Source organism: Aptenodytes forsteri, unplaced genomic scaffold (genome assembly GCF_000699145.1).
Source record: "Aptenodytes forsteri isolate BGI_AS27 unplaced genomic scaffold, ASM69914v1 Scaffold563, whole genome shotgun sequence".
Classification (NCBI taxonomy): domain Eukaryota; kingdom Metazoa; phylum Chordata; class Aves; order Sphenisciformes; family Spheniscidae; genus Aptenodytes; species Aptenodytes forsteri.
In genome coordinates, this window is record NW_008795318.1 from 585,152 (window position 1) to 601,990 (window position 16,839).

A 16,839-nucleotide genomic window follows, 5' to 3' on the forward strand; every position below is an offset into this window, starting at 1 on the left:
GCGGGCCCGCGGGGTTTTACACGGCTCAGCACATCCTCAAGGTACCGGGGTGGGATTTGGCCGCGGGCGAGGGCAGGGGCCTGCCGGCGGAGGGAGGCACCTCCCTGCTGCCTGGCTCTGAGGGGGTTGGGGAGCGGTTTCGTGGGCTCCCGGCCCCGTTCCAGCCAGGTCTGTGGTGTTGGGGGGCTGCTTGGGGCAGCCCAGACCCCACGGGGTCCTCCTTGCCCCCCTTCGCCTGGGGTGGGCACCGCTGCCCCTGTCCCTGCCCTGCCCCTGGGCTGTCCAGGCCTGGCCGGGTTGCTGCGAGTTCAGCCCGAGTGATTTTTCTAGAATGGAACAAGCAGCGGAGATCTGCCTCGCTCGGAGCCGTTGTCACCCGGCAGGGGTGACATTAACCGTGCGTTAAAGGGAACGCGGAGGACCTGCTCTCCTGCCTCCTCCTCCCCGAGCTGAACTGGGCACACGGGTGATCCTTCGCCTGGTGTCTGTAAAACGTTCGTGCTTTGGGTGGTCGCGTCTCTGTTGGGAAATGAGACCCGAGCACAGAACTGGGCTGCTGGCACCGACCAGAGACGCAGCAGCTTAACCCTGTCATTAAACCGTGCTGTGTTGTCTCCGGTACGTGTTAGAAAATAGCTGTTGCTAAGCCTCAGGGACAAATTTCAGGGCTGCTTAATCTCTGGGAAGAGGCTGACTCAAAATACAAGATAACAAAAGCCTTGCAGCAAAACATCTGTCTAAAGCTCCGACCCTGAGGTGACTCAGCCCAGGGGGATCTCGGGGCACGGGCACCTCTGCCGGGGGCTGGCAGATGGCCCGGTGGGTCCACGAGCACCCAGGGTGCTGCGCTGGGTGCTTTCCAGCCAGTGTCAGCCCCCTGCCTACTGGATAGCCACCAGGTTAGTGTGGAAGAGGGGCTGTGGGGTGGGTAGGAGGATGGAGCCCCCCGTGAGATGTACTTGATGATGGTTTGGGTCACGTGCTCTTGCATGTTCTTGCTCGGAGCGCACCTTGCGCTCCGAGCTGGCACTAACAGGTACAGCATCATCCTGTGCATGGAAGAGGCTGTTTCTGACTTCGGGATCTTGGTGCAACCCTCCCTCCTGCCCTGTATTTCCCCCAGCAGCCCGTGAGCAATGCATGTCCCTCCTGAGCTGCTGGGCTCGCGTGGCCTTTCTGTCCTCATCCCTTAACTGTGACTTCCTTCTCCTGCAGCACCACGCCGGGGCCCGAGTGGACATCTATGAGAAGCTGCCGGTTCCCTTCGGGCTCGTCCGTTTTGGGGTGGCCCCAGACCATCCCGAAGTGAAGGTTAGTGCTGGCTCGGCCCCTCACCCTTGCGGCTGAACACGGTGATGGTGGTGGGTGCAGGCCAGGCAGTCGTCATCCTTCGTGGTGCCTCAAGGCTCGCTGAAGCGTAGAGCTGTCACACTGGAGAGACCCGAATCTCCCTGTCCGTGTTGAGACCCAGCGAGGCCATGGCCAGGTGATACGGGACATCTAGCATTAGGGCTCTGGACGGCGGGTCTAAAACAGGGGCTTGTGATGGGAAGTGCTGCTCCCGGTGCTGGTCAGCCTGGCCTAGAGCAAGACCAAGGAGCATGGATGGGTTTCTTTGCACCAGGAAACTTTATGCCGGCAGGATCTTGCCCGCTCCCTGCAGTTGCTCTTTGCCTCTGCTCAGTCCATACCCGTCCTGGGTGCCTGGGAACACACAGATCTGCTATTAGGGGTGATGGAGTTGGGCTGTAGGTGCACACCTGGGCAAGGAGAAGTTAAACTAAGGAGCTCTCTGAAATCAACCGTTTTCCTTTGCCTCGCAGTGGGTGTGAGTTGTACCCAGGGGTATCTGCTGTGTCTGAGCTGGGGTGGAGGTGGTTGGAGTGGTAGGACACAGGAGATCCGGACACAGCAATATCTTGCGATGGTTTCCTCTAATCCCTGGAGATCATCAGACCAAAATGCCTGGATCCCTCTGAGCTGAGAGATGAGGAGTGGACGTAACAGATGTGGGTTTGGGGCAGCTTCCGCAGTACGGTGGTATCCGTCCTGTTGCCAGGCTGAGTCCAACTGGAGCTGTAGGGGAAGAAGTGGTTGTTTTGCTGTGTAGCCCTGATCGCTCAGAAGAAAAGGCCTTGGGCGCCGTCCTGCCCTGCGTCCTCTCTTGATGAAGTGGGTTTCAGGAGGGGCTGAGATGAGGGGCTGGCGCAGGGGGTCTGGCAGGCAGCACCCTCGATGGAAGGGGTTGTTTGGTGGGACTCCCTTGCAAGCCTCACCTTTGGGAAGGAGTTTTCTCCTACAGCGGGGTTTACTCAGAGGGGCTGAAGGTATTGAAAGGGTCCTGTCCTCTCTAGGTGGGTGCAAAAGATGGATTTTCCTTTCCACAAAGGGTGGTGGAGAGTGCCAAGTCGCAGCTGTGCTTATCTCCCTGTGAATTATCTGCGGCTGTTGTTAGATAAGAGTCTCAGAATAACTGACTCGGGGAGGGGGAGAAGCATCTCAAGGCTGGGGGGGACGGGAACGGGGACCTCCTGTCAGCAGCAGACCTTGGCCCCGGCTGTGGCTTGGACGTAACTCCCCGGCGCTTGTTTGATCTCGGCAGAACGTGATCAATGCCTTCACGCAGACGGCGCGCTCGGAGCGCTGCGCCTACTATGGAAACGTCACCGTGGGGAAGGATGTCACGGTGGCAGAGCTGCGGCAGGCTTACCACGCCGTGGTGCTGGTGGGTACTGCGCCACAGAGCCAGGGCTTCCTTAGCTCCCCAGAAGTCACGGGGAAGGTCTGCAGGGTTATTCCCCACTGGGATCTCGGGAAGAGGGTTTGGGTGAGGCGTTTCTGGGTGCCTTATTACCGTGGTAAACTCTCCCCAGCCTCGGGATAGCTCAGATGCTACGAGGCTTGTCCGAAGCTTTGCAGGGAGTATGTGCTAGAGGATGGCATCAAATGCAGGTCTCCGAAACCCTGCTGCAAGGGGCAGCAGTTGAGGAACCTCTTCCCTGTGATGGCCAATACCTGTTTCAGCCTGACGTGGATTTGTCCCTCCCGTTCAGTCCTCAGCTTGTCATGCTCTGCCTTGGCCCAAGGAGGTCAAGTTTGGCTCTGGAGCCCAGGGGGATGGGGTGGATGAAGCCCCTGTGCTCAGGCTGTGTTTAGCCCCTCCATTGAGTATCCCGGCCCTGGGGAAGGGTTGGCAGCCGTGAGGGTCCCTGGCAGCAGCTGGAAGGGGAGATTTGCGTTTTGGTATCAAACCCTGCACATGGCGACGTCTCTGACTGTGTCTGCTCCCTCCTCAGAGTTACGGTGCTGAAGATAACCGGGTCCTGGGGATCCCAGGGGAGAACCTCTCCGGCGTTTATTCGGCCCGAGCGTTCGTGGGCTGGTACAACGGGCTGCCCGAGAACCGGGATGTGAGTACAGCGGTGTGTCCTGCCCTTCCTCCCCGTCCTGCATCCGAACGCAGGCATTCAGCTCCAGATTAAATCCTGAAAGGCCCGCAATTGGAAAAGATTAGCAGGCACCATGTTAAATCCTTCTTAGATGGTAGAAATGTGAACAATTTGCACATCATTGAGAGCGGATTAGCTGGGTCTGTGGGTTGGCAGCACGTTTCGGCTGGGCCAGATGGGAACCCTGGGGGGGTGATACTCTGCTTTGGCCTGAGGAGGTTTTTTGGCCAAAACAGCTCCTGCTCCCAGAGATGCCATCGCAGGAAGAGGGGGAGAGGGACCGGCTGGGGTGCCCGGAGCGGCTGTGTTGCTGTGCCTGCTTGGGGAGGAGGCTGGTGTGGAGTTTCCCCATCTGCATCACCTTTTTTCGGGGAAAAGAGGGGTGGAAGGGAATTTGGGTGGTGGGAGCAGGTCTGAGGGGGTGCACATCATGGAGACCGGGTGGATTCGCTCATGGCTGGGTCTTTCTCTCCCTCCAGCTGAAGCCCGACCTGAGCTGCGAGACAGCGCTGATTCTGGGTCACGGCAACGTGGCGCTGGATGTTGCCCGGATCCTCCTGTCCCCGCTGCATCTCCTCAGGGTGAGTCACGGGGGTGACCCGCACTGTGAAGGCAGCCTGGGGCCCAAATTCTCTCCTCGCTGGGTGGGTGCTGGTTCCCACCCATCTCAGCAAAACCTCAGACTCTCCTGTCTTTGGGCACTTTCACCAAGGAAGCCTGTTGCCCCTTGGGTGCACCCTATGGGTTCACAGTCCACAGGGTGTGATCCCAGGCTGAGGCTGTGCCTTGGGTAACGCTGCAGAGCTCTCTGGATTGCTCTGTTCATACCTAAAATGTTGGCAATTGAGCTTTATCCCTTCCTTTCCTGTGAGAAGCAAAGGAGGAGCTGCTCAGCCTTTTCCACCACCAAACTAGAAGCTTCTCCTGTTGGGTTTTTTTTTTCTGCTGTAGCTGAGGGCAACAGCCTGGTTCCTGCTGGTAGCACTGGGCATACCGGTGGCTGGTCCAAGCTGGTGGACCTCTCCTCCCGCTGCCGTACTCCCCTATAGACAGCTGGGAGCTGGTGTGCACCAGCTGCTCCGTACAGCTGCTGCCCCAGATGTTGGCAGCAAAGGCTCTCCCTCCTGGAGAAATGCCACGAGGTTCGTTACAGCTGTGCAACAACTTCCTGTGTTAATATCTAAATTAAATAACAAAAAAAAACCCCTGGAGGCACTGCCAGCCAGTGGCTAAACCCAGCTGTGGGAGCAGTGCTGCGAAGGACACGGCACTGGAAATGAGTGCCAGAGTGTACAGGCAGCTTCCTGTTAAGAATATTGGTCTGGAATGGTTTATCCTGGTTACCTGGTGTCCCTGATACTGTATCTTCTCTGGAAAAGATGGTCTTGTGGTCTAGGTACATGCACACGATTGAAACGGAGCATGGAGTTGCTGCAAGATGCCAACCATCGGTCGAGCCCTGGCGATGCTTGTGTTTGTGCTTGGCGCTGCCTGGGGCGGGCAGGCAGTGATTTGAGCTGTGGTCTGCAGTGGGTTTCACCCAAATGCCTTTATATCCTGAGCTGGGAAGTCACCCAACAGCATCTGCAGGCACCCCAAAATCAAGATCACTGGAAGGCTGTGCTCCATTAGCCCCAAGGTTAACCTGCCTGGGTGGATCCCCCGAGGCAATCTGACGGGGTGCTGGCTCGTTACCTCTAGTGTGTTACGGCCTCGGGAAGTACGTTCAGTGATGAGGGACCAGCTGCGTAAATAGCTCTGTGCAAAGGGAGATGACTTGTTTTCCATCCTTGCCCAGACTCTGCGTGCACAGCCTGCTTTTCTGCTGATTTTTCACCTTCAGAAGCTGTGCCTTCCCCCCAGCTCCCTCCAGATCTGCCCTCGTCCCGTTCTCCTGTCTCTCTCTTGCAGAAGACAGACATCACTGACAGCTCCCTGGCAGCTCTTGCCTGCAGCAAGGTGAAGCGCGTCTGGCTGGCTGGGAGGAGGGGACCTCTCCAAGTTGCTTTCACTATCAAGGTAAGGCTGGGGGTACTGGAGGGCAGCCACATTTCCCAGCGTTGAGCCCCAGGCTGCCCGTCCCCGGTGGGGAGAGGTGGTCTAGGGATGGGTGGGGAACGTAGGCGCCCTCCTTCCTGCACCCATTTGCTGGCTGCTAGCCCGGACTGCTAGGGGAAGAGGGCATGGGGCTGTTGGACAACCTCTCTGCGCTGGAGGTAACATCTTCCTGCCTGCAATTCCCAGGAGCTGCGGGAGATGATAAACCTGCCTGGTGCCAGACCTGTCTTGAACCCTGCTGACTTCACAGGCCTCGAAAACGCTATTAAAGGTGAGGGAAATGTGCCGTGCTCCTCCGGACAGGGGCTCACCTTAACAGGCAAGCGTCCAGGAGTCATCTGGAGATGCTCAGAATGTGCATCAGAGAAACTTTGCCCTGTGCTTAATGCATGGCGTGTGAAAGCCAGGTGACCGTGATGTGGCTCGTCTTCAGAGTGCTAGGAGGCCACAAAGACAAGGGAACAGCCTGTTTCTCTGTTTGTGCAGCCACTTTGCTGCTTGGGAGTGACGCTTACTCCCTGAGTGATGAGGGCAGGAGGTTTGGGAGGGCTGGGGGAACCTTGCAGGAGAGATCCCAAGGCTGTTGATTTAAGAGCTTCCTGCAGAGCTAAAAAGAAAACACTGAGTTCAAGGGTGTCCAGAGACTTGCTCTTCTCCACAGTCTGCTGCCTCTGAGCACCAGCAAGACAGCAAAACTGCAGGCTTTGATTTGTGTCTCCCACTGGCCTCAAGCCTCAGGAGCTCTCCTGGTCACTTTGACTTGTAGTTTGTCATCTCAGAGGCGTCGGACTCCCATTGGCATGACAAACTTCAAATGGACACTCACATACCACTGAAACTGCCTTGACGTGACCTCGGCTCCATGCCACCTCCCGAGGGGCTTTTGCTGAGGTTCCTGTCCTGAAGCTCTCTCTTCCTAGATGCCCCCAGGCCCAGGAAGCGACTGACTGAGCTGATGATCAAAACAGCCCTAGAGAAGCCTGGGGAGAAGATGATGGAGGTGCAGGCGGTGGTGGCACAGGCAGCAGCCCCCCGGGAGTGGGGCCTGAAGTTCCAGCGCAGCCCCCAGGAGGTGCTGCCCACCACTGACGGGAGGCGGGCGAGGGGCGTCCGCATGGCCCTGACCCGCCTGGAGGTAGGGGCTCATGGGGGGGCTGGTATGGCCCTAGCAGGGCTGCAGGGATGGAGCAGGACACTGCTGCATCCCTGCAGCCCTTGGAAATCTCTCCAAAGACAGCTTTGTGTTCCCTGGCTGGCTGGAGTGGGCGCTGGCAGGGTCTCGGGGAAGCCGGTACCACCGACAAGAGCCTTTCCCCGTCTGAAGGGAGCTCTTTCCACGCTGCTACTGCTGCAGAAAGGCCTTTAGCAAATACCCACCGATCAAGGATGCCAAAGGGGACCGGAGGAGGCTGCTGCTCTGCATCTGCTGACTCTCTTGGTGGTCAGCAGCCTCTTCCTCCCTCTCTCAGGGCTCGGGGGACTCCGCCAAAGCCGTCCCCACTGGAGACGTGGAGGAGCTGGAGTGCGGGCTGGTGCTCAGCAGCATTGGCTACCAGAGCCGGCCTCTGGACCCAGCGGTACCCTTCGACACCCAGCGCGGCGTTATCCCCAACAGCTCGGGCAGAGTGGAGGGTGTCCCAGGTCTGCATCTGCAGGGGGATGTGTGGGACATGTCGGGCGCCGCTGGTGGGTTGGGGGCTTTGGGGTGGGAAGCTCCATTCACCAAGGGCACTGATATAAGGCGGTCGCAACCCTCAGTCGGAGAGTGGAAACTGAGGAAATGAGCTGCCTGTCAGGTGTTAAGACCTGGCCCGTCCCTGGCTCACGTTAGGGGTGTCTGGTTTTGCAGCAAACAGCGCTGAAGGTTATGGTGGTTTTACTGGGCCTTGGAGTCTGTTACTAAAGCGATACAGCCCGTACGGCTGCTTAGTGCCGGTCTGCAGGTACACAAATTGCTGTGACAGCGCTGTTGAAGGGCCACATTCTGTTCCCACCACAGGGGGGGATTCTTCCACTGCCTGCAGCTTGATGTGACACCCAGGGACAGGGCAAGGACTTGCAGCCAGGAGGGTCCACGGCCGCGTGCTGGACTGAGCCTGGCTGCTCCGTGTGCCCATGCAGGTCTGTACTGCAGCGGATGGGTGAAGAGAGGACCCACGGGCGTGATCATCACCACCATGAATGACAGCTTTGACACTGCCCAGTCTGTGCTGGAGGATCTCCAGGTGGGCGTGCTGGACGTGTCCGCCTCCAGAGAAGGCTTTGGGGCCGTGGAGAGCATCCTGGGCAGCCGAGGTCAGTGGTGGGGGGCGTGAGCTGCTGTAGCAGTGAACATGAAGGTATGATGCAGCCAAGCTCCTTCTGGATCAGGGTATCCTGGGGCAGCAAGTCCTGCGAGCTGCTTTTGGGAGCGGAGTCCAAACCAAGGAAATGTGTTGTGCTGCCGTTACGTTGCTCCAAAGCCCAGGGAGAGCAGGACTTGAATTCCCTCGAACTCGGTGTCATTGCTAAGGTTAATGGCCACTTTCTGGGAAGGGCTATTAAAAGCAGCACGGACCTTGGGTAAAATGTCGCTGTCAGCTGCCTAGACAGCGAGCTATTGCTCGAGTGGTTTTCCTAGCAGTCCTTCCAGGCAAGTTGGGGGAAAGATTAAAATGCCCAAGAGAGTCATTTGCTGTTGCTGTGTTTAAAGGCATTCAATTAAAGTGTGTGTGTTTTGCCTCTTAACTGAGGTTTAACAGTGAACTGGAAGCGTTTTGTCCCCTAAGGTGGTGCCGTGCTTGCTGCTGTTACGGCTCGCAAAGGTCTGACTGATGCGAGTCGACTGGAACCTGCCATCCCTCTCCTCACGGTGTTAGAAATTATTATTCCTTTGTGAGGCTGAAGTCCGACGCTGTGTCGGAAACGGGCAGGGTTTGCTGGCACATCAGGTCCCTGCTAACGGGGAGGTGAGGCTGAACTCATTTTTACTTGGTTAACTTCTCCCTCCCTTCTCTCGCCGTCACCCCAGGGGTCCGTCCTGTTTCCTTCTCGGACTGGGAGAAGATAGATGCTGCTGAAGTGGCAAGAGGCAAAGCTGCTGGCAAGCCCCGGGAGAAGATAGTGGATCCTCAGGAGATGCTGCAGTTGATCGGTCGCTAAAGCGGCAGCGGTGGGAATGTGGCACTGCTCCCGCTGGTGCTGTCCTGGGGCAACGCCAGTGGGTTACGGGCAGGGCCCGGGAGAGCAGGGCTTGTGGCCGCTCTGGGGAGGTGTGTGACACTTGAGCCTTTCTAGTAACGATGAACTCTGGATTCCTAAAGCGAGTCTTTCAAAACATCTGAGACTGCTGGCTGGCCCTGCATCTCTGCAGCCGGCTGCTGCCCCTGGGGCGATTCTCGTCATTCGGGTCCTTCGAGCATTAACAAATTGGCCGGCAGAGGCGAGGGGAGATGTGCACCTGGCAGGAGTCCTGGCCAGGCACTTTCCCCATGGCAAGTCGCGTAGAGAAACTTCCTTGTGTCTTGCTGCCTCCCCTTCAAGCCTCAAGCCAAATGGCTCTGTTGCCTTGTCATTCGTGCCCGAGCAGGCTTCTTTTAATAATTGTTTTTTAAATAAACCCTTCCAGGAAAGCCAAATTGGACTTGCTGCTTGAGTCTGGCTTCTTTGTCTGTGACCGCCTCAATCTCGGAGCACCAGCCGAGCGCCGCGTCTCCTGCGACGTGGCCCGAGGCAAGGCAGCTCCTCTCGCACAGGGATGGACCGTTTGCTCCCCGCTTGTTGTGAGCTTTAAACAAACAGACAGGGGCATTAGTTTGCTTTATGCCTCCCACAGTTAAACCCCGGCAGAGCCTGGGTCCTAGCTCGTGGGGTGGATTGGGATAACAAGCGTGTAATTGCCTTGTTCCGGATCGTGAGGGATCCTGTGTTCGTTGGTACCTGCCAGCGCTGGCTGGTGCAAGCAATGTCTTGAGCCCTTTCACTTCATTCACTGGTGGGGTTTTCTTGGCCTGTGTGTTTTGAAGCTTATTAAATGCTTCTCTTAACCCAAATTGACTATGGTGATGGTGTCAGGTTTTAAGCCAGATTACAAGCCATGAGCCGTAATCTGCTCTTTATCCGTGGCGCAGGGGCTGCGTCAGCCTGGCCCCCTCCCCTGGCCGTCCTGCCACCCACGCTGTCCCCGACCCCCTGCGCTCCCCACGGGAGCGCTGCAGGATTACAACCGCTCCTCTCTGACCTGTGTAAATAGTGACAATGGCAGTTGCTGGTGGCTGTGTGTCAGAAACAAATTAGGCTCCGTGATGGAGGCAGAGGGTAAATCGAGCCAGGGCAGCCAGGGGGGGTTTGTCTCGGGTCCACGCTCAACCTCCATCTCTGCCAGGCCCTCTCCCATGGTAGAGGGCTTGCCCACCGGGCACTGTGCTCCCACCTCATCTCTGGTCCAACCTTAGGGAAGGAAGATCTGTGGCTTCTCTCTTTTTTTTCTTTTTTCCCCCCTTCCTTTTCTATTTGAATCTCATTTGCAAGCTCATTAAAAAACTCAGGAAATGTGATACTGGGAACTCGTACACAAACGAGCAATAAAGCTTTTGTCGAACAGCTGCTTGTGTGATGTGGCTCTCGTTATGTCTCGCGGCTGATGCAGTCCTAATGCTGAACTCTTAAGCGGGAGATTACATCAGCTCTGGGTTCGGAGGCGAATAAGCGCTTTGGAAAGGGGGGTGTGGAGGCGAGGGGGTTGCACTCAGGGCGGGGAGCAGCCGTTTCGGTAGATAGCCCAGCCAGAAACGTGACGGTGAAGGGGTTGTTGCGGCTGCATCAAATCTGCAGGTATCGGGAATAGATGAGCCGGCTCTTCCCTGCGGTTTTCTTCCACTCCACCTTGAATCTTGGTGTCAGGGGGCTTTTGTAGCCATGATAAAGGCCTCTGTGCTTGCACTGAGCATGGCAAAGGGCTGTTCCCAAAATGGTGATGCTTCAGGGTAGTTTTTGGGCTGTGACAACAGATTAAGGGGGTCGTCTTTCTTTGCTGAGCCCAATGTCCTTGCTCAACCCAGAACTTGGCCAAGGCCCTGGGGTTAGTGCTGGGCTGTGGGAAAGCCATGGGATGATCAAGGTCAGCGAAGGGCAGGGATGGAGGACTGAGGCTCATGGGCAGAGGAAGGATCATTACAATTATGTAAATACTTATTCAATATCTCCAGCTCCCCTTTCCTCTGCCGCATGCATCCCCAAGCCCCAGCTGGGTGTCCTGCTGCCTCCTGCTTCCCCATCGCTGTCGGTGCTCTCCATCCTTCTCTCTGGGGACCGGGATGCATCCAGCTTCCCCGTGAAGGTCCTTATCCCCAGTCGCCATGTCATTAGGTGGCGCTGGAAGGCCGGTAACGGGGAGCAGAGAGGGGCTGAGCAGGGATGGAGGGGTGACCCGGCACCCCCGGGGCTGGGGGGGGGATGACCCGTCTGTCTGGCTGCCTGCAAAGCCCCAGCTGCCTGCCTGGGCTCTGAGCAGGCTAGGGGACCCTCGCAGGTTCCTCTTCACATTTGGGTGCCGCTTTTAGGCACCATTAACCTTGTGGGTGTTTGCTCCAGGTATGTCCCCACTACAGCGGTCCAAGGGGCAAGGGGGCAGCCACCCCCTTGCCCTCCACTCTCGAGCAGCCGGAGGAGCAGCTCCAAAGCCATTTTCCGCAGCGGGTAAGGAGCTGGGAAGGCGATGCTGTGAGTGACACCCGTCTGCTGTTGGAAGGAGGCCTGAAACACTGAAGTCGTTGCTGCCAGCTCTTAATGTGGACTTCCCTGCTCCGATGAGTTATGGCTCAGCTTAGCTTTAATGAGACTGCGCAAAGGCGGTGGAGATCAGCATCTGGTGAGGGATGGCCCCGAGACCGGCCAGGCAAGGCTGCGCGGTTCCCTTCCTGCAGCTCCTCACGCCACGCTTTCCTTGGTGTCTTGTGTGCTGCTCTGAAAGGCAGCCAGGCTGGGTACAAGCCCATCACAGTGCGGGGTGGTTGCACAGTAAGTGCTGTTCAGTTGGGTCTTTGCAACCTCCCACTGCTGCTTTGCGCTCCTCTGCCTCAGTTTCCCCGGTCTGCAGCACTGTGCAGGCTAACTCTGTTCTGCCCTGGGGCTCCTGCCTTGCACGGGCTGCCAGGCAGCTTGGAGTAATCCAGGGAAGAAACAGGCCTGAGACACCCCAGAAGCTCCTGTTGATGCTGCATTTTGCAATTACACCCGGGAGACAAGTGCAGAGGCTCTCGCTGGCTTTGCCGATAGGCTGCTTGCTGAACTTGGCCTTTTCAAATGAGCGTTTAGAGCCTGTGAAGCGGGAGGTTACCTGTGCTCTGGGATAAGGGAAAAAACTAGCTTGAGTCAGGTCTCTGGCCCGGCAGTGAAGAGCTGTGCTGCCATTTAAAAGCCAGCTCATGTGACCAGAAAAATGGTTGGAAAAGCTTTTCAGCAGCATGGCTAATGCATAATTTTCCAGACCCATCCCTGGAGTTTGTGCGGCCGCAGAGGCGGTGTCCGGCTTTACACCATCCCCGGCCCCTCGCCGCATGAATCACCGAATTGCGGCATCTGCTGCCAGGAGCCGGGGCGAGTCTGTCTGCGCCGGGGCTTCGCTGGGAACAGATGGCTCCGGAGAGTGCTGACTTCAGCGCTTTGGCTGAGCACAAGCATCGGCCCCTGCGTGTACCCTCCCCTCGCCGCTCGCTCTCCTGGGCACATCTTCTTGTGCCTCGTGTGCTCCTCTTCTCTCCCGATCCATCCCCAGCCCCGGGCAGGGATGGTGAACAGGTTGGGGTTGGGGTACCAACTTCAGGGGTCACTGGAGCGGGTTGCCAGCCCCACTGCACCCAGGGAACCGCTTCCCTCCTGGCACAACATCACCCCTTCTCCAAAAGGACCCCAAGCGAATCCTTGGCTCCAGACCCACCAGAGGCTTGATGGTTTACACTCCTGACCTTAGACACCCAAACTTCCTGGGGTTCTGCACTCCCCAAAATATTGCCCAGAGCCGGAGGGCTGTACTGGGGCAGGCAGCAGTGGGGCCGGGTCCCTGCAGTGGCTGCAGGAGGTTTCCCCCGCTCTGGATGAGTTGCTCTGGAAATCGGGGCTGCGTGAGCCCATTTCCAGAGGCTGGGAGGGGAGCAGAGGCGAAGGAGATGTAAACTCCCAGCAGCTGCCTCGAGGAGCTATTTAGGGACACAACAGCGGCAAATAAAGTTGTTGGAGGGCGAGGGCTGGTTACGCCCCAGAAAGAAGCGATTTCCTCCCTTCCTGGGAAATTTCCATTTCCAGCCCGCCAGCTTTGGCTGCCTTATCCCCAACCTTTGGGGCAGCCCTGCAAGCACATGCCACCCCGGGAGGAGGAATTATCCCTGCAGGGATGAAACCATCCCTATTTATTTTAGCTACCTTAATTACCATGAGGGTAGGACGCGGTGGCAGCAGAGTGGAGCTGTGCCAGATCCATGCCATGCACCATGCACAGCACCATCCCCGTGGCCTCTCTCCCACCTTTCTCCTTGCTCTGCTTTCTGCCTCGATTGCTTTTGTGGCTGCCAGGCTCCACGATACCGGCCAGCTCTGTGTGGTTATTTAGGCACCAAAGCCCTGAATACCTTTATGGGATGGAGAAGACAGGGGAGGTGGGGATGGTGCCTGGGGGGTGGCCCCGGGAGCCTCCACGGGAAGGCAGCACAGGAGAAAGGTGATCTTCACCCATGTTTGCTTCTTAAATGAGACCCAGAGGGACAGGGCAAGGTGGGTGCCCAGGTGTAGGAGCGGCTGGGCTCAGACCTTCTTAATTTTTGGCCAAACTTCCGGGGAAGGAGGGCTGGCAGCCGACAGGCAGGTCTGGGAGGGGTGCAGGACTGGGATGGGTGCAGGTCCGGGATGGGTGCAGGACCAGGATGGGTGCAGGTCCGGGGCTAAACCTCTGGCCTGTGTCACAAGCGTCACCTGCAAGACTCAGCTCTGGCAGAGAGACCTGTGGGCATGGTGCTGCGTTTGCCCTGTCTGATGTTGGATGCCATTAGTGGGATGCAGGCGCCCGTGGGGACAGCCCAAGCAGGCTGTGTCACCCAGCTGCCACCCTGCCCTTCCGGGGCCAGCTCTGGCTTTGTGCTGGCAGTGCACAGACCCAGGTCCTCTCCTTCCCAAATTCCTGGTTTGGGATGCACTCAGGTTGAAAACCTTTGGCCAAGTTTCTCCTACAATTAGGAGGCTGACGGTGAGGGCTTGCCCTGCAGAACTGGAAATACTAAAGACACTGGCTTGAGCTGTGCGATGCTGCCTTGGCTGTGGGTGCACCTCGGGGGCGGACGCTGTGGGTAGAGGCTTGGGTTTATGCTGGAGGTTGATGGCCTCCCATTGACTCTGCAGGGCTGGGGGGACTGGAGCGGAGGGGGCTGGGGTAGGATGTGCTGTGCAAGGCTTCACCCCAGCTTGGGATGCGAGATGCCGGTGGGATTGCAATAGAGTGCAAGGAGCCTGTGTGGAGCCCAAGGCACTTCGCCGACACCGGTGTTGGCCTGGATGGGTTAGTGCAAAGCTGGACCAACATCGGCCTCCCACCATGGTCCTCCCACATCCCCCTCGCTCCCCCGGCCTGGCTGCCAGCGGGTTCTTCCCTGCAGGAGGTGGCTGCACACCAGGAGCTGTCGGAGCACGGCGCCTTGATAAATCAACCTGCTTTCAGAGCTTCCCGTGAGAAAAGGCGCCGGGGAAAGGTAACAAAGCGACGGAGAAGCCGGCTGAGCTTCCTCTTGTCGGGGCCGCACTGCGTGTGAGGGACCTGCTGGGATGCTGAGGGTCCTGTGCCAGGGTAACACCCCAGTGGCGTGAAGGAGGAGGAGGAAGGAGGGAGGAAGGCAGCTTCATGCTGGTGTTATCCCCACCCAGCCCAGAAAGCTGGGCAAAGAGGGCACAGCATCCCCGGAGCGGGTGGCACCGAGGGACTGGGGAAGTCAGAGGTTTCCAACCAGGAGGAGAAGTCCAGCTGCACCTCCCGGGGTTGTGGGCTTCATCCTGGGGTGCCGTTGGTGTTTCAATCTGGACCTTTGTAGATATCGGGGCACTTTTTTTGAATGCAAAAAGGACTTTGTACTTAAATGCACAAATAAGGTATTTTGATGATTGCAGAACAGCTCCCATAAGCTGCATCATGGCGTCGTAGCCCAGACCCAGCAGTGGGTTGGATTCGGGAAATCACTGCATTTTCCCCCAGAAAAATGTTGTGGGTTTTTTTTTTTTTTTTAAGACACTGAAGGACTTTGCCAGGAAAACTGAGAACCTGGAGGGCTTTAGCTCCTCTCAGCTCAAGGGGGTGGTTTGGCTCTTCCTTTAGCTGGGTTTGACTCCTAAGGGAGAGTGGACATGGCTGGGGTGGCCCTGCACGTGTGTCACCACCAGTCCTCGCCCTCCACTGCTTGTCCCCACTGCAGACACCCTCCAGCTGTGCCCAGCTGTGCGCCAGACCTGGGTCTGTCCGTCTGTCCCACATGTGGGGTTTGGGCTGTGATGGGGGTTAAATGTCCCATGGGATGGAGATGCTGGAGGGTCACAGGTGAGATGGGGGAGCCGGGTATTGGCCCGGGGGGGTTGCTGTTGCCCCCTTCGTCCCGTCTGCATGCTGGCAGCTCTGCTGGGAAACATTTTCCCTGTGAAGCATCACCATGGCTGAAATAGGTCCAAGCCGAGACCCTCCGATGGATCCAGCCCAGGGAGCAGCTGGTCCCGGGAGAGGTAAATGAGGCCCCTGGGCTGCCGGGGGGAGACTAAGGGCACAGAAGTGGCTCAGAGGTTCTGTGCCAGCCCTGAGGGACCAGGTCCCTGGAAAGCCAGTCCCCCAGGCCCGGTCACACCACAACCATGAAGGCAGCAGAAGGGGTTACATGCAGCCGCTGCTGCTTTCAATGTTAAACCCCAAAGCCACCCTTTTGCTGTCCTGGGAAAAAGATTTGAGGCAGGAGTACCTGTTGCTGACCCTTAAATCTCCTCTCCTTGGGCAAGAGAGAGGCAGCAGTGGGCAGCCAGGGCTGCCTGAGGCGGGGGGAGTAGGATGTGGCCAGCAGGTAACCGAGAGAGGGGTGTGAGGTCCTGGTCCCCCATTGCCCCAGGCCCCCGCACCGCAGTAGCCTCGGAGATTTGGCCGAGCTCTCCTGCAGAGAGAGCGGGTGCTGCTTTTACAGCAGCTAAAATGAAGCCCGGGGGGAAAAACGCATTTTCCCTTTCCTCCGTTTTTGGCATCTCTTGCAACCCCGAGGTGTCCCGACGGCATCCACAGCCCCAGGCAGCAGGTGGCCAGGCTGCCTTGGGGACAGGGACAGCGCAGGGATGTCCTGCGTCAGGCAGCAGATTTTTAGATAGGTTGAAACCTCCCTGGAAATGGCCTTTCCAGGCCCCAGCAGCCACAAGGATGCTGTTGCAGGTGGCCGCGGTCCCAGGTCGGGTAGCAGCCACCTGACAGCCCTAAATGACTTACTTTTGGGTGGCCGTGTCCCCGAGACGGGGAACTTGCACCTGGGGAAGGCAGGGGGGCAGTGCCTGGGCATGGGCTGTGCTGGCACCCCGCACTAGCAGAGATGGGCAGATGCTCTCGGGGGTGATGCCCGGCGTTTTGGTGGCTCTAAGCCGAGGCACAGGGAGGTTTTGGAGCAGCTGCCCCCCCCTCCCGTGGCAGGGCCTGAATTGGGCTCTAGGCCCTGCCAGGCCCTGCCGGGAGCCCTGGTCCCTCTGCCTGCAGCTTGGCTGCTGCAGAGCACAGGCTGGTTTTGGGGCCACGAGGCAGACTGGGCACCCAGCCGGGGGCAAAGGGACCCCAGCAGGGCCCCTGCCCATCTCCCCCTTCCTTTGCTGGATCTCTGCCCTCACTCCCCCCCAGTCTGGCTTGCTCTAAACCAGTGCTGCGGGATCAGCTGATGCTTTAATACTGGCCCTGGCGACAGCTGGAGGATGCTGCTGCCTGTGGGGGCTTTGCTCCGTGTCACCCCCCCCCCCCCCCGCTGCCCATGTCTGGCTTGTGCTCTAAACGTGCTGCGGGATCAGCTGATGCTTTAATACTGGCCCTGGCGACAGCTGGAGGATGCTGCTGCCTGTGGGGGGATACCGCAGCCGTTTGCACCCCTCCAGCTCTTCCTGGGGCTGGGGGCTGGGCAGTGGCCGGCGGGGAGGGGGAGAGAGGTTTGTAGGCACCGGGGTGGGCAGCTGGCCAGTTCCCACCAGTTCGGTTAGCAAAAGGGCTGAAGGATATTTGGGGGTGGGGGATGAGTCCAACCGCAGCCGTTTGCACCCCTCCAGCTCTTCCTGGGGCTGTAGGGCAGGCAGTGGCCGGCGGGGAGGGGGAGAG

General features: G+C 58.3%; 1 protein-coding gene across 1 annotated transcript; it reads left to right on the forward strand.

Annotated features, from left to right (window-relative positions):
* Positions 1–2: 2 nt before the first annotated feature.
* FDXR (ferredoxin reductase) lies at positions 3–9,115 on the forward strand (the record flags this gene model as incomplete). The annotated part of the gene is made up of 11 exons (XM_009279695.2): positions 3–41; positions 1,216–1,311; positions 2,603–2,725; positions 3,297–3,410; positions 3,929–4,030; positions 5,361–5,468; positions 5,694–5,778; positions 6,428–6,642; positions 6,977–7,148; positions 7,629–7,802; positions 8,518–9,115. Coding segments are annotated over 11 exons (1,359 nt in total), but the record flags the coding sequence as incomplete, so codon positions are not given.
* Positions 9,116–16,839: the final 7,724 nt, after the last annotated feature.